Source organism: Diadema antillarum, unplaced genomic scaffold, assembly GCF_040938485.1.
Source record: "Diadema antillarum isolate AM-2024a unplaced genomic scaffold, OU_Dant_1.0 seq00000822_RagTag, whole genome shotgun sequence".
Lineage (NCBI taxonomy): Eukaryota > Metazoa > Echinodermata > Echinoidea > Diadematoida > Diadematidae > Diadema > Diadema antillarum.
Window position 1 is genome coordinate 668,519 of NW_027271699.1, and position 25,018 is coordinate 693,536.

The 25,018-nt window shown below is 39.3% G+C and overlaps 1 protein-coding gene across 1 annotated transcript in view; it reads left to right on the forward strand.

The window, feature by feature from the left end:
* LOC139739974 (myocyte-specific enhancer factor 2C-like) overlaps positions 1-25,018 on the forward strand; it is a 92,459-nt gene that overhangs the window by 61,521 nt on the left and 5,920 nt on the right. Inside the window, 5 exon segments of the mRNA XM_071650572.1 lie at positions 11,657-11,806; positions 14,042-14,399; positions 17,791-17,862; positions 21,835-22,004; positions 23,984-24,107. Coding sequence (XP_071506673.1) covers positions 11,657-11,806; positions 14,042-14,399; positions 17,791-17,862; positions 21,835-22,004; positions 23,984-24,107 — 874 coding nt within the window.

The following is a 25,018-nucleotide window of genomic DNA, read 5'->3' on the forward strand; positions in this document are numbered from 1 at the left end:
TATCAGGATACCTGATAAATAACATGTTGGATGACCTGCAGAAATCAGAATGGGTTCAACTTGTGTGGTGTATAAATACTGTCATTCTCATTTATCTGTTTATTTGTGGATGTGTACCTGTGACATTGAAATGTGGCCTTGTGCATTTTCCCTTTAAATTCCTTGACGGTAACACTAAAGTGATATCATAGCAACCTCGCAAAGTGCCATTTATATCCTGGCATACTGGCTAGCTGGTCATATAACGGCATTGGGCAATTGGCTTGTTTGCTCGCCTCTTTGCCCTTGCTAGTAGCTTGAAGGTAGATCTTCTTTCATTCATCATTCCCACCTCATCTTGATACACTTTTTCTTTTGCTCCTTGTCATTCAAGTGCTCAGTCTTGAGGCTGAAACGTGAATTAGGTTTTTGGTCATTTACCCAAAACATCATTTTACCTGAAACACATTTCAGGGCAATGCTGTCAGAAACTACCACAAGGTATAGTCATAAAAAGAAAAGCAAATGTTTGCAGTTAAATGAACGAAGGCGTTACATGACATGGTGTAGTGTGGAAAACTATCACGGAAAAGTTGCACTATTACGCAGCAGGGTACCTGAATGAGCTGTGGAAGTGCTGTAACATTCATCCTGCCCAGAAATCATTGAGGTTTCAGGTGAAAAAAGGAAATGGTCACAGCTATCTGTGTTTACGCCCATGAGATGATAATGGCTCGTTGTGGAAAAGCTCTGCAGGGAGGCCAAAGCACCAAACCATCCCTGGTTAATGAACCCGGCAGGGGCTAATCCAAACGGGCTAACCCAACTCCGGCTTTAACCCCACAGGGGCTAACCCGCAAGGGCAAAACCCTGCAGGGCAGGACAAAGTCTCCTCAGTTGACCCCCATCCAGGTTGTCCAAATCATAGCTCTGTTCGCCATGCCCCATGCAGAGTCAACAATCATTTCCACAAAGCTATTTTGAGAAGGGTGGAAGTGAATTGGTCTTATTTTGTCACAACTGTTTTACCCAGTTGTGCATCAACAGTCATGATCAGCGATATAACGCTGTACTGTTGTTCCGAGTGGTATCCATCTTTGTTTTTGAACGATGGTATCAATTACTTCCTCTTCCTGGTTGACCCTCTGCTTTCCGCTCCATTCGACTTTTCTCCCTCCGAGCATATGAAGTCGTCAGAGTTGAGATGAACATCAGCCATTTGCATCAATATGACAGGTGAGGGCGCTTTCCTAAGCTCAGCATAGGATTAGAACTTTGATTCGATTTAATTCAATTATGTTATTTGCCTAGTTTTCTATAGAGGCCATTTTTTGAAGACGTTACAATGGTGGATTAAATCAATCACTGGGCAAACAACAAACATTGCACTTTGTGTTTCATCTTTCAGCGTTGATGCTGAATTCCATGCTCCATGCTGGAAGCATTTTTAGTTGGTCAGGTAAACATTGCATTCCCAGCTTTAACTGGATTTTGCAATATGTGGTATAGAAAATGGAATTAGACAAGCAATGTCTTCTGTGACCTGATAGGGGTGAAATGTTAAGGTTAAAGGTCACTGCACTTTGGCAAAAAAAAAAAGAAGAAGTCATTTCTTCAACTACAGTTGTCCATCATTGACAATGGACCCATTGGCAATAGACAATCAGCAATGATGGGGTTAAAAGGAAAGAAAGTAATTTACATTTTGTTGCCTTAAGTGAGAGTGATGAAGAATGAACTGCTACCAAAACAAAGCAAAATAGTAATTTTCTTGCCGTAAATTCTACTGGGTATAAAGTCCAGTTATAAAATCTGTTGGTGTTATAGTGTGATTTGAATTTGAAACAATTTCCTTTATGCAGAGAGGGTTAGAGGTCAATCCCTGGATGGTGTTGGTAGTCAAGATCAGTGAGCTTCATCAGATGTAGATGGAGAGCCAAACACTTATAACCCTGTCAATGCTTTGAGTGCAGATTGGCACAGAAAACCCCATGGCATTGTATACACTGTCCAAAGTCCCTGGCACATAAAGGGTTAAACAGTGAATTTGATACCGATGTATGTATGATGAAGACAGATCAATGAATCTGACAGAAGAGTTGCTCATCCAGCTTTAGACCTGTACCCGTGGGCAAATAGTACAAATAAATATTTGCCGGATTGCCAAACTATTCCTTGTCCAAACAGATACCAGTCGAGTGCCACAAATTTCTTCATTCATGTATCATATGATTGTTGAGTCACCCATTTTAGATTGTATGTCACCTGCTAATCACTTCTAGAGGCACAAGGGAAGTGTCTACTATCGTGGAGGTTGTAAAAGTGATACTGAGAGTTTTGTTTTGTTTTGTTTTTAATCCTGGATTGGTCACTTTTATTGATTGCGTTAGGTCTCCACCCACATGTAACTCACAAGACATCCATTCATACTTAGCTCTGTCGTCACCAGTGCCTACTTATTTGCTGTCAATGTCACATTGATGTTTTGAGATGGTGGCTGTACAGGGGGGTTAGTCATCTGCACCAAGAATAGTTTAAAAAAAGTTAAAATAGCTTCCACTCTGCCTCTTTGCCCTTTTTGTGTGAAAGGACAACATTGTCGATTTGTTATGACCCTTTACCTACATGTACCCCCCCCCCTTCTTTTTAGAGGAAATCAAAGCCTAAATATCAATGTAGATTGAGTGAAAGCAGAGGTTCGTATAATGCATCAGTGACAGTTTGAGGAAAACCAGACAATCAATTCATAAGATATAAATTTTAAAAGTTTTTGTGCCGTCATTGCTTGATGAGAAGATGATGATTGCTAGATAAGAAGACAGTTGATGAAGTAATTTTGGACAACTTCACATGAAGAACATACAGTTTGTATAAGAATTCCACAAAACCTTATTTTTCATGAAAAGTACACATTCCATGGACTTGTTACTGACAGATGGTAAGGGTAATATTATTCCCCTGCTTTCTGAAAGAGGTATAGTCAGGTGCTCTTTCATTGTGCTAGGAAAATAAAAATATGTTGAATTTTCTTTATATTTTCTGTATATTGTTGCCAATTATGACATGAAGTGTAGTAGTCTTCTTATCTAGCGATTACGGCACCAAAACTTCATAAAACTTATGATAACAATTCTATTCATAAAGATTTATATTTTTGTTTCGATTGCCTGATCCTCAAACTTTCAGTTATTTTTTTTTAATTTTAATTTTTTTTTGTTTACCAATGTTGCTGCTTTCACTCAATCCACATTCATATTGGACTTTGGTATAAGAAAGTCTGAAAAATTTATACAGTTGCTCACAAGGAGCTAGGTTTTGGCCCATATTTTGCTCTGCATTAATATGATCATTGCATAGCAGTCAGCATATTAACTTGCCTTTTCATCCATATCAATTTCTTTTGCTCCACTGTCCACTCTGTAGCTAGCATATAGTGGTAGTCATCCGTATGAAGGATATGGTTTAATTACTGTTGGTCTGTAATTGGAATACTTTTCTTTATGGATTAAACACATGTTCTTTTCTTTCTTCACCAGACATTGGTAAATTAGAATAGTAGCATAAAACATTTGCAGGGGAAATTGTTTTCAACAACAGAATTTAATTTCAGAAACTGTAAATAGAAGGAAAAAATCTTTGTATAAGGATTTTTATTAATAAGATACATTGTTTAGATTGACATGAAAAAAAGTGTGATGATCAAGTGTAGGCTAAACAGATAAATATTCTTTCTCTTGCATAAATGAAGGGTTTTACATCGTATGCCAAACTTTGTATTTAACTTTTTCTTTTTTTTGTTGTTGTTGTTTTTGTTTTCTTTTCTTTCTTGTGAAACTTTTTCCTCATGTTTCTAGGATTGCTTTTCCAAAGATGTTACCTTAAAGACAAACCTTGTGGCCAGTAAATGTATGATGGCATCTATGGAGGATTGTACCTTGTATGACTGATTTAGTTGTTTGTGTGTTTAAGGTGTATTTTGTGTGGCGTGATATGGACAGGAAGTTGTCATTCAAGTTTACCAATTGCTGTGTGGTGAAAAGTACACAGGTCTAGGGGATGAACCTAGTCTCGGCTCTTGTAGATCATCGTAAAAGTCTTGCATTTTCTCTTACGTACCCTGTTCCATCCCTTCTTCGGCTGTTAGTAAGGATCCAGCAAGCTTTACTCTGAGATGTCATTTGTGGTGTACATGTCAAGGCAAATCCTCCATTAATTTAGTAAATTCTGCCAGTAGATGCTGTTTCCCGTCCTCGTGTGTAGAGAGTGAAAAGAATTCCCATGTGCTCATGTAAGTGGTATTGATCAGGAATCACATTATGTAAATTAGATGAGATGATGTCATCAGTTTCCCCATTGTCCTCCATGCATCTCTGTGGATTTCCTTCTGGAAATAAATTCACAAGGAGGATGTTGACCCCTAACATTAAGACTTTCTGTGGTTGAAATGAGTTAGAAATTATGACTTTTGCAGGCAAAGGTGTTGCTGACCACAACAATATGTGATAGTTATAATGATTGTTGGTATTTTGAGTATTTATAAACTAGTGTGAAGAGTATGAGATGTCTGATAGTGACATTGTGTCATCTTGTTTACATGTGATCATGAGTGATATCATTTTATGAACACATAAAAACTGTAATGTGCTCTAACTTTATTGCTCTTTGTTCAGTCATTTGTAGTAACACAACTGTCTTGGTAATATTTATCTGTTTTTGTTTGTTGTTCTTAAACGTGTAGTGGAGTTTCCCTTAAAGGAAATGTCAGATGAACCAAACTATCCAATAAAAGTGGGATATATCTGTGGACATATCATATGCATAAAATAAAACATTTGAGAACTATGACCGAGGAAGAAGTGTGCCAGCAGCTGTGTTGATAAACATGAAATAGAACATTTCTACATGAGTATTATCGGATGTCAGTGGTGGGATGATGTTGAGTGTTACAGTGGCAATTGCATATTCAGCATATTCACAAAATACAACAAGATTGTGTGTATATAGGCATAGTACAGTAGAGGTCTGCCTTTTGACTCTCTGTAGTGTTTAGACAAGGGTAACTGAGTACATCAGTTGGTATCGGAGATCCATCAGTTGTGATGGCTGTGTGTAAATAATGGAACTACAAATGTATTGTATGAGGCCATCACAAATGGATTAACAGCTGTCTGAAGTTCAGTTCCAAAGTCTTCTAATGTAAGCCTGTGGTCCAATCTTGCATTTCTTATAAGTAGCTGTATTGTATTTTCCTTTCTTCTTTTTTTTTTTTTTTTTTGAGGTTTGGAAAAACAAATGCAAATTAGAGAGATACAATTCCTATTGATACTTGTGAAGCTTTAAAGGAAATCCTCCAGATAGAGGGGAAAAAGACCCAAAGGTTTAATCTTGTTTGCCATCATCACGCAAATTGCGTAATTGCTGTTAATTGAAAACATCTTTCTTTGCCAAATAAATGTCAAGCTTACATGATAGAGCATTTGTGCCTAAGAGCTCACTCTTCCTAGCTCATGTACTCAAACACACACACACACACACACACACACATACGCACACATGCACAGGTATATTAACCCATTAGTCACTGAAAAGCCCAAAACCACCCATCTCATTACTCCCTGAAACGCCTGAAAGCACCCATCAGTTTTTTTTGTTAATAGTTTAATGCTGATTTTTTGTTTTCATATAGAATATTTAACATAGTTATGTAATTTGAAAAAGGTCAAAGGTCAACAAATGTATGTCGGAATTACAGTACCTCTGCGCTGCGACACACTACTCCTCCCTTGGTAAAGTCTTAGGCTTTCAAATAAACATAACTCATGATAGACAAAAGGAAACATGTAGTGAGCTATTTCATATAAACATTGTCAAAATGAGAGCAGCATTTGTGTACCTTCCAGTGAACCATAGGTCATTATGTGCAGAATCTTCAGTGGCTAAAGGGTTAAAGTATAATTATGTTATCATTCCAGATGAGGGCACAATATTAGTTTGATGCCACAATGCTTTGATGAAAGGATGATGCTCACTTTCAGTATGTTTTGGAAGATACCCAATGTTGCATACTGTACTTTATTATAAATGCAGAATGGAGAAGTGTTGTTACTTGTTCCCTGCACAATGATTACAGAATCTTCCTTCCTCTTCCAACCTCCCCCCCCCCCCCTTCATCATTTGATAATGATCGTTGAATCTGTGTGGATCTCTTGTCTCCGTAGATTACCTTTCCTGCACTATCTCGCGTTGATTCCTCTTGTGTCAGCTGTAATGATCACGTGTTGCTATGCTGCAATACTTGAGCGCGTGTCTGTGATTCATACCATAACATCCTGTCTTGCCTGGCTTTAAACGGGCCAGTCTGGCCTCACTCGGGACAGATTTCGCACATCACAGATGTCGGGGTGCTTCGGGGTAGATTAATATTTTTTTGCATTCATGTCCAAAAAGACTGGCTGGTCCTTGAATCAAATCGAGAGGGCATTCAGGTGTAGCTTTAACATCATTATCTATCATGCCTGGAAGTATCCTGATATGAACATATATAGCACTGCCAGTAGGATAAATTTATAGTCGTTTGGTCTACTAGTACTCCAACATGTATGTTTCATCATATGCGATCGAGTTGGCAGGAAGGAATGACCTATAGTTGTACTCTGAAGCTTTGTTGCCATATATCTATCATGTGTTTTTTCTTTAAAAGCTAAATGATATCTCATTGTTTTAATCACAGCAGGCTAGGAACTTGTTTGGTTACTGTAAATCATGCTTCTACTATCTAAACACAAGGAAGGAAAGATGTGTCTGCTACCTAGAAATGCCACAGATTTTTTGGTCAGAATTTGTTCGGATATCTTTAATAGCTTAGGCATGTTACATTTTCATTTTTAGCCTCTGAAAAACATGCGTACATAAAGTATACATGTATGTAGTCTGTTTTAAAGCTGGCAGTTTAACAAAATGCAAGATCATTAATATCCTCCACACCTTATAAGGCCTCTGTGTATTATTGCACCCCAAACAAAATAACCAAAGTTGTTTAATTATATTGAATGTAATGCTTAGATTTAGAGATGCTGACAATTTGACTTGTATGTGTAGACATATTTGCATCTATACGGTCATAATGATTGTGCAGTAACTGAGGATATCACAGACCTATATGATGGACTTGAATCTTACTTGCAAAAAAATATCAAAGAACAAAAACAGAACAAGACAATGATTATGAAACCTCGTTTGTAGCCAATGCAGAGCAGGGCATGAGTGCCCCATGTAGGACCACATATGGTGAATGCAGATTTGATTTTGTGTAGATGTGTATGGAAAATACAATGTATTTTTAATCACTTGGTAAGTGATAAGCTGGCCTTTATAGATATGTTTTAAAGGGAGAAGTGAAATATTTTGGTGTTGTGTTTACTATCTCTTATACAAATTTGTACTTCTTTCAGCTTTCTACACTGATTTTCATTTTTGCTGTCCAGCAGATTATTTGCTGTATGGTATTGATAATCTTACACTGTTTGAGGATGCTGTTGAATCTGTCTTCTGAGAAGGGTTAAGTAAACTACAACAACTTGTAACTGCCATATCAGGCACTTTTGAGAAGGCAAAATAGTCTTGAAATGTGTGTCATCTCATACCTTGTTCTGTGCAAATAGACACATAGTTAATTATTATTCCAGTTGTGGCTAACTATAGCGCCAGAAGTCCTAAAAATATCACAGTACAATTCAAAATAGTTTTGTATATCAAGTGGACATCATTGTATAAATATAAAATGCAACTCTTTCTGATAACCGGAAGAACAGCAACATTGGCTCTGCGCCATATTGTACGCGGTCACATTTGCCTGAGTACTGGCTTTGCCTGCCTATCTCTTTGGCACTTATCGATATACTTCTTGTAAACATCTGATATTCTTGAGCGATCACGCCAGCGCCCCCTAAACATCTGTGCGTGAAGCATGTCACATAATTTTGTAGTGCTAGTTGCTACGGTGTAGCGAGGGCCTTCCGTGAACACAACTCTGGACATTCAGCTTGTTTGTTGACGACCTGCGACAACTGTTGGGTGGTTTTTTTAGGTGTCAGAGCACAAAACGCACCGCGCACCCGCTAGGATGGCGGATAAAAATGCTACTTCCGTTAACATTGTGGTGGCAAGCATTTGAGTTGTTGCTGAATCACGGGTTTGCACAGCCAAACGTGACACAGCCAATTAATTCGTTTGTGCTGTGTTGTGCAGTCCCAGGAAATGCCATTAGTATGAAGCGCCCTCGATGCCAGATTTGCGAGTGCTTCAGAAAAATAGTTTGTTTATGCAGACCCCTTTTTCTGTTTTGATATCCTTGTATGAGGTTTATCTTGACTTAATTTAGACAGTTTGCGTGAGTCTCAATTAACAGTGCAATAATGAATTAATTGCCAACTTGAATATTTATTACGTAAAAAATGCTGTCATTTCCCTCTGAATGAACAATCAAATTCTTTGTTTAGAGACTGAAAATTGAGGTATCTGCACCAATGCATTGTATGCTTGGCACACAGACTTTGCCCACGTAAATTATGATGGTTGCCATCAACTGTGACATGACATTCTTTTGTCATTGATATATCATGTATTCATGTCTTTTCTAATTGAATAGACCCGTAAGAATTGTGATAGGTGAGCGTTGATGTTCTAGCACTTAGCCTCAATCGTGTTACCTGATATTAAGGTTTTTATTATAATGTCATCGGGGGCTGAATTTGCATCAAACTTGTTTTTCTTTTTAGTCATTTTTTTTCTTATATTCGAGTCCTGCAGGTTCTACGTGAATACATCTGGCATTATCTAACACTGAAAGCATCACAGAGGACATAAATGGCAATTCTGATTTAGGCTAATGTGAAATACACTTTAATTTTCAAATAAACAGACCAAGAAACATCCCCTCATTCTCTGCTGTTCTGAAACCCAGTGAAATGACATCTTTATCCCACTTATCATGTTTTAGATTAGGATGGTAAATTCTTGAGAGACATAGTGTTTGTATGTGAGAAATGAAGGCATTGCCTTTCAAAAGCTGACTATGTGGTCTCCCCATCTGCGCTGCAGTTTTATTGAAATATTTATCTCATGCAATTGTTCAGTCTTGTGTGCTTTTCACTAGTTTTGACAAATTATAGGGATTTACAAAAACAACACCTAATCTGTATAAACGTTAGACTGTTTCTCCTGATTTGAATTACTACTGCTTGTGTAAAACTTATGAGGGAGTTTAAAAAGATGATGTGGAGGTGTATATTAACTATGATTTGAGTAATGCAGGAGATACAAGGTATGCCAACATTGTGGCAAAATATGAAGCAAACATGGATTATTTAATTATGTTTGAGGAGAGGGTGCACATGTCACATTCTATTAGCTTCTCTTGGCGTCATTCAGAGCACCAAAATACTCACTGTGCAGATTTAAAGTCTACACTATATTAATCATGTTTGATACTTTCCTTACAGTGTGTATATGCATCTTGTAGAAAGGAAGTTTGAGGTGTTGGTTTGTTTGTTTGTTTTCATCCCTCACTTTATTTTTTCTTTCTTTCTTTTTTTTTTTTTTGGGGGGGTATTCATTGTAGAATAGATACATACACAAACCTTTATATTTATGCACAATATAGGTAGAATTTAGGATAAGAGTGATAAAAATGTGAGTAGATGGAGATTTACCGATTGTATACAGTTTGTGTGTGCGTATTTATCTATATATACATATACACACATTTATATTTCCATTTTAAAGAAAACGCATGGGTACATTAAAGTGATACATGCTACTGCCCTGCTGTAGCAGAGTGCATATCAGGGCTGTGAGATAGACCAGTAGACTGGCAAACCACTACCACATGACTCAAGGGAAGTACAGACCGGCAGAGCTTGCTCTGTCTGTGTGTATGTGTGTGGTGGAGCGGCTGCCTACTGGTGCAGCTGCCAGTATTTGTTCACCTTTCTTCTCGCAGCCATGTGATTTCAAAACTTCCAACACAACATGGCTCTTTTTTTTTTCTTCAAAATATTCCAGACCTATTATGTACACCACCCCCTCCCCATACTGATAATGTGTGTCTACACCAAAGGTATATGTTTTTGCTAAGCATTTTTCTTATTGTTTCTTTGTTTTAATTATGAGATGCAACTATAATCATGTGAATCCACTATTTGTTGTCCCCGCCGAACGAGTTCGAGCAGGGGACTATGAAACGGGCTCCGTACGTGTGTGCGTCCGTGTGTGCGTCCGTGTGTGATCAAAATCTTCAATTTACTACTTCTCTGTCATTTATGAGCCAATTTTGATTCTGTTTGCTTTATATGATAGCACTACATGGGAGCTTTGAAACTACTACACAGAATTTCAGTCGTGACCTTTGACCTTGACCTTTGACCTATATTGTACATTTTGCTACAAAATGCTACTCCTTCGCCATTTCTAACCCGATTTCGATTCCGTTTGCTTTATGTGATGGCACTAGGTGAGGGCTTCAAAACTTCTACACAGAATTTTGACCTTTGACTTCTTTGACCTTTGACCTTGACCTGTGACCTGTATTCATGGCTACAAAATGCTACTCCTTCGCCATTTCTAACCCGATTTCGATTCCGTTTGCTTTATGTGATGGCACTAGGTGAGGGCTTCAAAACTTCTACACAGAATTTTGACCTTTGACTTCTTTGACCTTTGACCTTGACCTTTGACCTATATTGTACATTTTGCTACAAAATGCTACTCCTTCGCCATTTCTAACCCGATTTCGATTCCGTTTGCTTTATGTGATGGCACTAGGTGAGGGCTTCAAAACTCCTACACAGAATTTTGACCTTTGACTTCTTTGACCTTTGACCTTGATTTTTGACCTGTATTGTACATTTGGCTACAAAATGCTACTCCTTCGCCATTTCTAACCCGATTTCGATTCCGTTTGCTTTATGTGATGGCACTAGGTGAGGGCTTCAAAACTTCTACACAGAATTTTGACCTTTGACTTCTTTGACCTTTGACCTTGATTTTTTGACCTGTATTGTACATTTGGCTACAAAATGCTACTCCTTCGCCATTTCTAACCCGATTTCGATTCCGTTTGCTTTATGTGATGGCACTAGGTGAGGGCTTCAAAACTTCTACACAGAATTTTGACCTTTGACTTCTTTGACCTTTGACCTTGACCTTTGACCTATATTGTACATTTTGCTACAAAATGCAACTCCTTCGCCATTTCTAACCCGATTTCGATTCCGTTTGCTTTATGTGATGGCACTAGGTGAGGGCTTCAAAACTTCTACACAGAATTTTGACCTTTGACTTCTTTGACCTTTGACCTTGATTTTTTTGACCTGTATTGTACATTTTGTTACAAAATGCTACTTCCGGCGGGGACATATATTACGCACCGCGTAATTTCTACTTTTCCTTGTTTTTCTTTGCTAGTGTTTTCATTTGAAAAAAGCTATCACATAGAGTATGTGGATATAACTCCTAATAAATGCCCACATCTGATAACTACATTCTACACATTGTATTTAGAAATATGTGTAGTACTGATTAACAAATCATATGAGTAACTTACAGTTGATTGCAAGTAATTCTTAATTTTCTGCAATTTCATTTCTTTTTCTCCCTTATGCTTTATGTGTGGCTACAGATTCTGAATAAGAAGGAGAACAAGGGTTGCGACAGTCCCGAGCAGGATTCCGAACCATTCATCCTCACACCTCGCACTGAGGCCAAGTACCAGAAGATCAATGAAGAGTTTGACAGAATGATGAATGGAGGTGGAGGGTCAATGCAGAGGGTAATGGTTCTTTTTTTCCCCTTCCTCTTCCTCCTCCCCCTCCTGTTTCTTTTTCTCTTTTTCTTATTCTTTCTTGTTTTTTTTTTTTTTTGTTTCTTTCTTCATCTTCCTCTTCCTCTTCTCTACCTTTTTTTTTTTGGGGGGGGGGGGTAGTGGTGAGACAGAGATTCTTGTGCATACCTTGTGGAATTACTAACGGCTACCAATATCCCTCCTGTTTTTATCCTCTTTGGTAACCAAATCCTCAATACCAAGATGAGAATATGCTTGAAAGAAGGAGTGGTCTTAAAGAAGTCAATAAAACAAAGAATGAGGTCTGAACCCCCCTTTAAAAAAAAAGAAGAAAAACTTTGTAAGAAACAGGCAAATCGAGGCCCGGAAGCCTTTCAAAAAAGTCATTCATTTTAACTGTCACACCCCTTGGGCAACTCTAAATAAGCTTTCATATCTTGGCATGTTCATTGTTATGTATTGAATTCAAAAGTAAGAGTGGTTGATCATTGGTAACCATTTTGCAGGAGTCGAGTAAAGAGATGAATCCTTCAGTAACATACAGTTTCAGTACGTGATTGATATCAAGAAATGGATCATAAAGTGGGATAGTGCAGTACTTGGATTCATGGCTTTTAGGAGAAGGCCCGTTACGAGTTGTAACGTAATATGGCCGTAAAATTGATAACTGATCACAACTTTACCAGAATCAGAAGCATACATTAATATGTTTGCGCAGACCAAACTAATTCCGGAGAGCAGGTCTCCGCTGGCATACCTTCTCAGCCCATTGGTATTCACATGCACACCCTGAAATTGACACCGTGTCGTATCTAAGTTTTACCAGATTTGCAAGAAGAGTTCCCCGTCCCTCTGCCTATGGTGGTTTCGATATATAACCGAACCAGATTGTACACCAAGTGGACTAGATCAAACCAATAGCAGGCCGAGAATTTTTAGTTGCTACCACCCCCTGTAACTTTAGCAACATATCCTGCACACGACACCAATTGCACCCTCTTTTGCCACTTGTGATAAGCGCAGTGAAGCAGAGCACATGTGGAGATATTCTTGTGCGGCATTTTCTTTTTTCAAGCACTTCCGAGTGGACAGGAGTCATGTTGTTCTTCACTACTTTTATGTTTTGATTTTTAATAGCCAAGTGTTTTTAGTCTTGTTTTTGTCCTTTTCTACAGTCTCCTCTTTGATCTTTTTTTCTTCAATCTTTTTGATTGGAGAGGGGATGTGAGAAAGTGACGCATTGTGTAGGAAGAACTGATTCATTCATTCACTCTATCTATTGGCACGTGTCCAAGTGAGCAATAGCCTATACTGCATACTGTACGGACATGAATAGTTTTAGCAGTAGAAAAAGTAGTAAGTAATGGTACAGGAACACTCACACACCAGGTAAAACAATACAGTGTTGTATACATATCACACATTGAATACAACATGATAGAGGAACTGAAAATTTCTTCACGATGTGAACCGTCTTTGATTCTATGTCTACCGAAGACATAAAACAAATCTGCAGGCAATAGTTCTTTATTGTTTGAAATGAAACGTAGCAATATTTATATGGTCATATATACGCTTGGCCATTATTACACAGTCCATCTTCTTCAAATATTGCTGATCCAGATATTGTATATATATGTATGTAGTGAGAACTGAAGAGGCATGCTCATTGTTACACAGCAAGTTGAAGATATTGTATGCAGTTTATTATGATGAGCTTTCAGCTGTTGGGATATGTTCTTAAGCCCTCTGAAGTTTATTTTGGCATGCAAGTCACAGAATTAAAATGCATTCAAAATGCTCTTATTGTAACAGACTCCTTTTACAGGACTCCTGTTTTCATGCTGAATTGAGAAAATAGCTTCATTTGAAAAAAAGAATGACACTAATTCGGGAAATATTTTCACATTCATGCCATACCTACATCTGCTGGTTCTCTGACCAATTGAGTGCCTGTATTCTATCTGTTTTCCCCCCAAGAAATTAAAGATTTAGCAGCCTTTGTTCATGTATCACATGTTCAGCACTGTGCTTCTTAATGTTTACTTTTTTTTTTTTGCATTTTATTCCTCTATTCCTTTATTAGTAAGGACTTCAGCATTAGTGAGATTGTATATTTGGCAATAGTCAAGATCATGAATTATGAATATTAAAAGGTCATTGGTATTTATCATTTGTATGTGATTTTGTGTATGTTTGTGTGTGTTTGGGTTTTTTTTTCAGCCTCAAATTCCTCCCGAGTACCCAGCTTCCATGCCAGTCTCCGTCCCACAGACCTCTACCAGCCTGGGTGCCTACAATGGCGGTCACCACCCACACCCGTCTCACAGCCAGCCCAGCCCCAACAGCAACCACAGCCAACAGCAACAGCAGCAGCAGCAGCAACAGCAGCAGCAACAGACGCATCCCAACCTCATGCACCCGCCAGCTCCCCCGCGTAACAGCCTCAGCCCCCAGCCGCACATGCTGGGCCGGACGAGCCTCAGCCCGGGGCCAGGGCCCATGCGGAACAGCCTGAGCCCGCAGCCGCAGCTCACGCGGAGCACTCTTAGTCCACAGCCGCCCAGACCAGCCAGTACAGGTAAGCCCATCATAGCATGAACCCTAATGACCTAAGAGAGATCTTGATGAAAAGACTTGATTTGCTTTTTCTCCCCACAATCCTTCACCTTACTGTAAAACGAGGAATGTTCGAGTGCATATTAATTTCGCGAATTTTGCGATCGCCAAGATTTGCGAAATTAAAATGCACGCGAAAATTCTTGTCTACACTATATGCATTGAATGCCAGTGGCATTTCGCGAAAATTTCATGCCGCAAAAAAAGCCATCGGCTCCAATTTGCGAAAAATTCATGCCGCGAATATATCATGTTTTACAGTATTTCAGACCAAGCAAGTCATTAACTGTAAAAGTGGATATTTTCGCACGAGCAATTTTTCACACCCGGGCGGGTAAGATGAGTTTCGCATGTTTTTAATTCCGCAGAATCAAGACATCAACTACTGAACATATGGCAAGCAAAAATATTCACCTGCTTTTATTTTCATGCTAGTTTCTGGTTGCGCAGAATGTGCAAAAATTTCAACACTGCAGAAATGTCCACTTTCACAGTACTAGATGAGTATCAACTCCACCCAGCCATTAATGCAGTGACGTGATCCTCACAGCAGAAGGACTTGTGTCTTGTTGCAATCAACAACAATACATGTGACCAGCCAAAGTGGCTCCTGGTTGTTCAAGCTTGCTGATATGTGCACATTTCTCTCTCTTTAATTTCATGCATTTTCTTGACACAATATTGGTGGTTTGTGCCAGTGTGGTGCAATTCTCACGAGGACGCAAACCAAAGGCAGAAGTGGATCACATATCTTCAGTAAAACTGTGTCATTTGGCTATGAAAGCAGTCTTTTATTCCTTTCCATTGATATTGTATTGATATGTGTATAGGCTCTCGATGGTCGTCCTCACCCAAGATCAGCTGGCTCTATTTACATTACAGCCACTTGTGGCATGCATGTCTGATAAACAACCTTGCCTTGCGGTTCAATCCTGTTCAATCCTATTCAAAGCAGAGCCCAAGCCGTGCCAAGAAAAAAATTAATTCCACTTCGCCAACCCCTCCAACACCTTAGAGAAAGATATGAGATGAAGTCATCTCGTTTTGGCAGGTTGATGTACACGCTGTGCCGCTCTCACACGAACGTGGGCTGTAGGTTATCCAGGAATGGAACACCAACTCAAAAAAAGATGAAGACAGACATTGTATTTCCTGGAGGAATTAAAAAAAAATCCTTTGCTCATCTGCTTCTTAGAGTTTTCATTCAGCTTAATCATCTGAACACATGGTTAGAGAGAGAGAGAGAGAGGAAAAAAGACCAAAACAAAAAACAAAAAACAAAACAAGAAGAGTACTCCCCTGCCCTTCATATTCATACTCTCGGCGAATCGTATAAATAGAAATCGACATGCTATTCGATTTCCAGGTCTTGCAGCCCACATCCAACGTGTTTGATTTCTCTATGTCAAAAAGGTCTGGATGATGCTAAATATAATCCATGCCCTCCTCCCCCTTCCTTCCCGTCGTCACGGTGTTCTCACAGACCCAAAGCCAGCATCTCTCCTCACCTTCTCAAGTTCCTGCCGGCACATGGGTATTTTGTTGTCGATTTCGGGAGGGAAGAAAAAAAAATTGAAAAGAGACTCGAAGTTTGCCTTCGCAGTTTGGTTTTCATCTGCAATCACTTAAAAGACTTTGGAAAAGTCATCATAAAAACGACTCATTTTTCTCCCTTCCCTTTTCTGAATCGACAAGAGTGCGTGTTGGGATAGCGACGTTTGCCTGGCAGCCATAGCGGATGCAACAAGGCTTTGTTGGAGGAGTGCGTCCGTCACGGCGAAAGGTTTTGTGGTCACCGTGACAACGCGGGTTGTATGAGTTTGACCCTGCCTCCTCGCCTCGCCAGCTGCCAATTTGGGAACGTGTCTTTCTTTGTTTTTGTTTTTTTTCCCCTATTTACACTGTACTTTTTTTTTTTGTCTGTGGGTCATCATCGGCTCAGGAAGAGATGGAGACAGGAGAGAGAAAGAGAACAGTTCTCTGTCACGCAGTTCTCATAGACCCACGTTGTGTGCTCATGCCAACAGGGCATGGCAGGAAGCGGCCTCAGTCTGTCAGCCCTTGTAATTTCCAGAAATTCCATCTGCCGTTGACATTTTCGTGTCAGGAGAACGTGAACACCATGTCATATTTTGCGATATATTTTAGCAGTAGGTGCAGAAGTTGTACCATTAAATTTCATCCTTTCTGTTTTTTTTCATGGACTGTGTTTTGCTGTGAACAATCGAGATACCTGACTTCCCTTACAAAATAAAAAGCGATGTGTTTCTTCACAAAACATTGCATTATGATGAATAATGCCATTGAACATGACTATTGTAGGAATATAATGTAAACAAAGAAACAACAATGAAAGGATATCAGCATGAAAAAACATTTAACCTCTGAAATTTGAGATGAACAAATTTCAGCATCTGCAGCCCAGTTTAAAGAATACAACAGGTGCAGTATGATGCAAATTAGTGACATCTCCATTTGTTAATGGAAATGTGTTAATGACATTTGGTTGATTTTGCTCTTTGTTCTGCATACAATGTATTCCCCAATTTCTTAGATATTTTCTAGTGCTGCAACTGTGTTATTAATAACAATATCTTGTGTACATACTGGTTACAAAAACTACAGAAAGAAATTTGTGAAGACCAAGCATTAGTGCACAAGACCTTGAAGACCCTTTTTATTCTGCAGTTTGTGGCAACATCAGAGAAATTATATACGAAGCATGTTATGCTCAGTTGACCTGCTTGATAATCATAGTATCCTTTCGTACGAGGTATGTGAATGAACCTTTGAGAGACATTAGCATATTGTGTTTAGGAAATTGCTGCATATGAGATATTTGATGTATTACACACTTCTGACCTCCCTGCATATGTGACGTATTGCATACTTCTGCTGGGTATGAGAATGACATTTGAAGGTCTGCCTTCAGTGGTTATTTCTTTGTTCAATAAAACATATGATGGATAAGACAGAATGAGATCCTGAAGACTGCTGTGATGGAAAACACTTGTTGACCAGCAATGTTCACGCTCATAGACATTATTTGTGTTATGCAGAGTCTTGTACTATGAATGTGCTTTATTTTCTGTCCTGTGCCTGTTATGTTTGGTGCATTTGAGTTAAATTTGTGTTCTTTGCTTTACTTTTGCTTTACTGTGCGTTATTTGTTTATGTGCATTGTTCCCTCCCACTCCCCTTGGCCCCGTGGTCCTCACCTCCCCCCCCCCCCCTCCAAACTGGCAACATCAACTGCCACTATCACACATTGGTATCATCCTCCCTGCATGTGTCACCTGCATGCACCCGCCTCACTGATCGCACTCGCACTCCCCTGCCTGGCCTGAAAGCAGGAGGGCGTGTCACATCGCCAGACGTCAGGGAAGAGGGGAAGTCCCTTGGCTCGGAGTCCGATGGAGTTGCAGGTAATGAGATGAACAGAGAAATCCAGAGTGCCAGGGATATTAGACATTCTTCCTTTGCAGTGCCTACCTAATCCCCTACTTACACATTACCATCCCAATCGGCTTAAGTGACAAACCACCGTATGTGATGCTCCTCTGCAGTCCCAGATATTTGTGAGATATCAATACCAATGAAATGATTTCAAAGAAAAGGATCATAAGATCTGTTGAGGTCATAGATCTGTTTGAGGTGACTTCAGCACAGAATGGGGTTGGCAGACCCGTGATAAAATTCGGCAACAAATTTGGGAGAAGAAAGTTGCATGTATGAGACAAGAGGTTTATGGTTAAAAGTTAACATAATGTAAGATTTATTTTACATTCCATGTATGGAGATTCTTGGGAGTTTGTAGTAATCATGTCATGAAAATATTTTGGAAAATGAAATCAAGAACACATGCAAGCCAGAACAGAATGTGAATCTCCATTGATTCTGTTGGAAACATTATGCATGTTGTAGAGTGTTTTTAATAGAAGATGAAAATTCAGGGTAGACTACAAAAAATTATTATTATCATTTTTGTACATGTAGACATGATTGAATTCTAGCTTGCAGTATGCCAGGGCCGTGCCCTGGTCATTAGCCTGCAACCCCCCCCCCCCCCCCCCATGTTCATTACCTTGTGCATTGTCCAGTCCACCAGTGATGACGTTCACAGGCCATCTCTTCCCTCTCCTCCCTGGGCACACACCCATGACAGTGGCCGCTTCATTTAACAGCTCCCAATCATTGGGTTCATCTACACGCTATCTATTAACACCCACCCACCCCACAGCATGCATGTGCACGCGGGAGCGTTCCATCAGTTAGCGACTTGTCATTACCATCACACATGTGTCTGTGTCTGTGTCTGTGTCTGTGTGTACGCGCACACCCGCTCAGCATATCACTGCTGCTGGCCGCTCTCGCCAGCCCTTAAATTATTCCGCATGAAGTGATCCTTCCCAATGGGCCGAGCCATGAGAGAATGGGGAATAATAACGAGAATCATATGCAAAAAATCACGGCCAGTCAGATCACTGATAAACGTGTGTAGGATAGACGGCCTTGTGTTGACTGTGTTTTTAAAGCAGAGTATGATTATATAAAAATATGGCACAATGGATTTTAGAAGAAAAAAAACTTATGTACATGTGTGTATGATTTTAATACTGCAAAAAATGCAAAGTTTTGATCATGTGTGGGCCATGAAATGAAAATGAAATGACAAAAAGAGGTGAATGACTGTTGTAAAACCAGGAATTTGTATGAATGAAACTTGTGCGAATTTTATGAGGAGTTGAGAGCAAAATACACATTCAAGTTTTGCTTTGTTTTTCTACCCTATGCATGGAATGCCAGTGGCAATTTGTGAAAGTTTCATGCGGCGAAAAAGGTTGTCAGCTCCAATTCGCCAAAGTTTCATACTGCAAAAATTACTGGTTGTACAGTTTGTCATCATGTACATGTATTTGATGAGAAGGGGAGGGGGCAGTGCCTTGATCTTTGTAGGTTCAAAACATTTTTTAATATTCTGATTTAAATGACTTTAGTGCGTGTATTGAGGGGAAAAGAAAGGGTTAGGGAGTAAGTGACAACCTTCCTGCCCTGCACCGTTTGAACAGGAAACCCTGTTTTACTGTCAGCATGTGCACAGTGGCACTGCAAAGTGCACACTGTTTTGAACCATGCCAGTGGAGATAAAGTAATGCTTTCGAATAAAGTTTTAGAGTACTTGAAGTTCTTTTCAGGCTCATGATTTGTGCATATGGAAAGGGGCAGTGTCGTCCTTTTAGCTAGATTAAAGTTTGTACTCTAGCCAGACCACATAATGGTTCTGTACAGGGGAAAAGAGAATACCAACATTTTAGCCTGTGGACCTGACACCTGACATTTAAGAGACCCAGTGGGTTGTGAACAAATGGTGTTTACATGAGGGTTATCAAGTACATTGTTGGAGTGTAACAATCTGCAACATTTTGCTGGAGTGATCATCATTTCACTTTATTTTATTTATTTCATTTTGTCTTATTCACAAGGAACCCACTTGTTCACACAGCGTTCAAGTTGACATTTAGTAATGGAGAAAGATCATGCAAAACAGAATTGAAAAGGTTTCATAGAAGTCGGACACAAAATAAGACTCTTCTGAGTAATGCACGAAGTAAGAGAGCTAAGATAGCAGGAAAAACCAAATTGTATAGAATGCATTTTAATTAGAGCAACTAGGAAATAAAAAACAAATGCATGCGTATCTCTGAAACATAAAATTAATGCATGCACACATTGCAGCGACCAATGAAGCAAAGTGGATTTTATGCACACGAATAAATGTAGTTAGAGTAGTGTAATTTGAAAAGCTTGTCATCAGGCAGTGAAGCAAGAAAACTCAGCTGTACATGTGAGAAATGAGTGGTTTCAGAATAAGAAGAAATTATTAAAAAAGAATATTAAAAAAAGATCCAGGACACACTGATTAGTAGGACAAAAGATAATGATGAGCCATTCAATCATATGTATATGAAGAGTTTGTTCACAAAAACTGATAAGTCCATATTTGCCAAATGGAGATATTGCATTAAAGGTCAAGAAAAATAAAGAAAATAATAAGAAATATTTGCTTCTTTTGACCATAACTTCAAAACTGTACCTTTATATGTAGTGACCAATATGTCATTTAAAAGGTATTATTTTGTACTTTATGACAGACACTGTACTTCAAGATCTTCAAAAATGGACATATTGGTTTTTGCGAACAAACTCTTCATATACATATATATATATATTTTTTTTTTTGGGGGGGGGGTCATTTTTGTATTTTCCTTTTCTTTACATTCATCTTTCTGGACTTTAACATTCCCTGTTGCTTTTCTCTCTCTCTGTAATATGCATACACACATATTATGTCTAATGCATTCATGGCACTCAGCATCTCAAGAAGTCAATTCTTTGACTTTCATTTCATTATTGTCGACAGTAAATCTGGTATTAAAAAAATATGATTGCTTCCTGTCCCCTGGGGGATAATAAATGTGCCTTTTGCAATTTCATTTTGACTTGTCTTCAAGGCAAGATTCTACACATATAGGTTTTCAAGTATTCTGACACTCAGGGAAGGATTTAAGAACACAACAAATACAAATTGTACATATATATCCATGCAGCCTTTTTGTCTTAACATGGCCAATCCATGTGTATTTTTCTCAACTGATCAGTGCCTATATTATGTTTATGTATTTTACATCCCTCATTGTTTCTGGAGTAATCATCTCATTTTTCTCATCATTCAAGTGTTTTCAAACCTTATTGTGTACGTGTGTGCTTTCCATTTTCTTTCTCTCTGGCTCTAACCCTAGGCCCGTGCTCTGATGTCTATTTTCTTTGTTCTTGTTTCTATTTCTGTCCAGCGAGCACTTGGTTATGTAACTTCATCTTGATGAGCAGAGAGTGTAGTGTAGCAGTTCTCTGCAAGGCATCAGTAAAACCCTTATAAGTTATGATATGTGTCGTAAGTCATATCACTACAAACAGCTAGGAAAAAGATATCACATGCGATGGACTACACAAAGAAAGCTTGATTGTAATGAGGTGCTATTTTATTATGTAAGATGCCATTTTAAAATATGTTCATCAAAAGTTTTTAAATCAATATGTTGATAATACTGGATTTGCAGTCTCAATATACACAAGTGCTAAAGCTCAGTGTGTTTCTTATTTTTTTTTTCTTCTTTTTTATACTACTTCCCAGTAGTAGTCGCTACAAGAAGGGTGCTCATGGTCTTTTCTTCTTCCATTCTTTGAGTTCAACACAACCATGTAGGTTTTGTCACTGTGCGCAGTGCGTAATTACTTCCTATATTGCGGTATTCCGCAAAGCCCAATCATCGTAAGCCTGTTCGTTGTGTAATTATCACGCTGGCCTTACCTCAATCTCCGCAATTGTCGTTATACAGGAAACACGTACTTTCATGTGCCGACTTCGAACATGAACCCGGTGTCGCCCAACGGGGCCGGGGGAGGGGGCAACAACAACCACCTCCCGCTCAAGGCCATGTCCAAGCAGCAGACGCAACGGCCCAGCCTCAAAGTTGTCATACCCAACTCGAGAGGGAGCCTGCCAAACGTAAGTCACGAGACTTGGCGTATTTCTCCCCGCTCTTCCCTCCCTCCCAATTCTCGTGATTTGGGGGGGAGGGTTCAAGGATATTCATACACGAAAATACAACCAGAAATGTCTGCCCCGTCCAAGTCATGTGATTTTTTTTTTATTTATTTATCTTTGTCCCATTCTGTAAAGTTGCCCGCTGTTGCATGCTTTATCCAGCATTTCCTCTCGGTGTGTTTGTGATGGCCCTATTGTTAGCTGCCAAAATGCTCGGAGAGGGGCAAGGAGAAGCAATTAAAAATCTTCACTGCCAGCTCGAAAGCGATATGGTAATTTCACTCTTCCTGGCTGCGGAGTGACACGTCAAAGTCTCTTGAGGTTTTTTGCACCTTGATGCGTGATATTCCTGTTTAATCCCCCCTTCCCGTGGCACAGGTTTTTGTTTGCTCTTAGCATGCCCCCTGTCCAGACAAGACATGAGGTATTCCATGTCCATTGTCAATTGAGAGGGATTTGCTTAACACGGGCTGAAGAGTGAAGGTCAAGGGGGCAAGGGAGGGAAGGTCACGACAAGAAAGTTCTCATATTTTTTTTTTTTTTAGTGTTGGCATTAAGTCACTTAACTTGTATATCATTTCAGAAAGTGAGTTATTAGAAATCTTCAAATCATGCAAATTTTGAGGTTGTATTTTCCCATCTCCTCGTAAGAATAGAATTTAGATTATTTTTGTGCCTTTGTTCAGGACAAGACTTTTGCTAGAGGAAGAAAAAAAAAAGTTGAGGGAGTGCATTACTAGAAGTCATGCAGTAAACATGTGATCCTGGGGAGTGCAAAGGTAGAACACACAATCTCAAGGAGCCTATGGGTTAGTTGTGAATTATTCATTCAATACATAAAAAACAACCAAGATATAGTTCTTTTTATGCATCATGAGGCCTAGGAAGGTCCTGATTTTTATTCGGTTCATCTAAGAAATCATGGTAGTCAATCATTGACAAGGCATATAGTGGAGAGGGTCAGCTTCCCCATCTGAAGCATCAGTTAAAACTGCTTTTCATCTGGTAAAGGATGTTGCAGTGTGCAGTTGAGATTTGTCTCCAGGTTTCGTGCAGGATCTCCCCAGTCTAACCACCCCATAGGAGCCCCCCTTGTCCCACCCACTCACTGTGACATATCGTGGCAACCCTCAATCATAGCCACCCCTGTTAGTTTTCCTTCAGGCACATGGCTGCTAGTTGTTAGTCGGGGCTTTTCCAGACCCAATACTCGCACACACCGCAATACACACTTCCCACTTCCCTCCGTGAAAACTGTACACTCAACTGACCCCATTCTCCTTGTTAATCTTGTGTTGATGATTGGCATGTACAGTAAGCCTTCAGAACTCAACATCTGTGTGGATGACCGTGAGCCTTGAAGCTCAGGATCTTACCTCATTGAAAAATGACTCAATAAGATTTAGTAACCTACTTCATACCTAAACGTCAGAATTGTTACAGCTCTTCTTTTTTTTTTTCTTTTTTTTTTTTATTTCAGATTTCACTTGTGGGCTTCAGATTAGTAACAATAATACAAGAGTACTGGGTAATGTGTCTGTATGTTATCAGATAAGCTTTCTTCATGATCAGTTTCATAGAAAACAGAAGAAAAATGCCCTACCACACTTACGCCATGAACTGGTCTAATAGCCACATCGAGTATTCAACTGCCCTCTGTAACAGAGGGAATAATTGTGAGGTTTAGAAGGCTTTCTTTCTCTAGAACAATCATTTTCTTTTCGCTCGTGTGCAGACTTGCCCCGTCGCTATGCATTGTGAAATGTGGCAGATAAATGGAATATTGACCCTGAGGAGGGGAAGGTCCCCAGCTTTCTATGAATGGGTGATCAGGGATCGCAATTAGTGACCCGGTGGTTACGTCGTCTTTGCCGAGTGATGTTTTGTTGTATTACTAATGATGTCTCTCTCCGTCTGTTTTCCAAACATTGAACCCACAGCATGCTGCAGCAGCTCAGTTAGCTAACCAGCCGTTAGCAACGCCGGCAGTCTCCTTGGCAACTCCCAGCAACCCACAGGGTCTATCAAATTATCCATCAGCATTACATACATCATACCATACAGGTAAGCACTGAAGGCACACAAAAGATGTACTAATCCGATGTCATTTCTTTCTGTTAATTTAATGGCCCTGTACACTTTCAGGGAATAATATCTAATGAAGTAAATGTGAAAAATGACTTGTAGCAAATGTTTATGACTCTGCTATGTTAACCAGAATTGTACTTGAATCTTGTATTATGGTGGCACACACAGATGCAGGTAACTGTAATGCATGCAGTTGTACATATTTCCAAAACTAGAGACATTTGTATAGTCTGAAGGGGAAAAAAAATGAAGTGAGAGCCATTCTGGCACTACTTTCTGGCTCTTGATTAAAGGGTGTGTACAGTTCTGGCGAGGCGAGAATTTAGCTTTTTACGTTTTGCGAGATATTCAGAAACCACTCTATGAGATGTCAAAGAGCATGCGATTCTAATGGGAATCAAAAGTTTATTTGATGAAAATCGGTTTTGAAATGGCTGAGTTATCCATAAACAAGGTGAAACAAAGAGGTCCTAATAAAGTTGGGGCATGTCGCCTTTTAATATTATCACTTTTTTGGATATCTCAGCCATTTCAAAACCGATTTTCATCAAATAAACGTTGAATCCTTCTTAAAATTACATGCTCTTTCATATTTCACATGAGGTTTCTCATTATCTCACTTAAGAATGTTCAAAACATGAACCCCCACCTCAATCATTACTGTACAGTCCCTTTAAATTATTCAGACCATGAGGAGGGCTTGATGAAGAATCCTGCAATTGTCGGCTTGGTGAAGAATCCTGCAGTTGTCACCTTGATCTCAAAGATGGTTGTCTTGGCCATTCCGTGCCTTAGAAATCTGACCATGTGAGCGTGCACTGCAGTGCCTGCTCAATTTGAGTGCAATTCAGTGACTTGTCCCGCTTAACTACATTTTGGGGTATTTT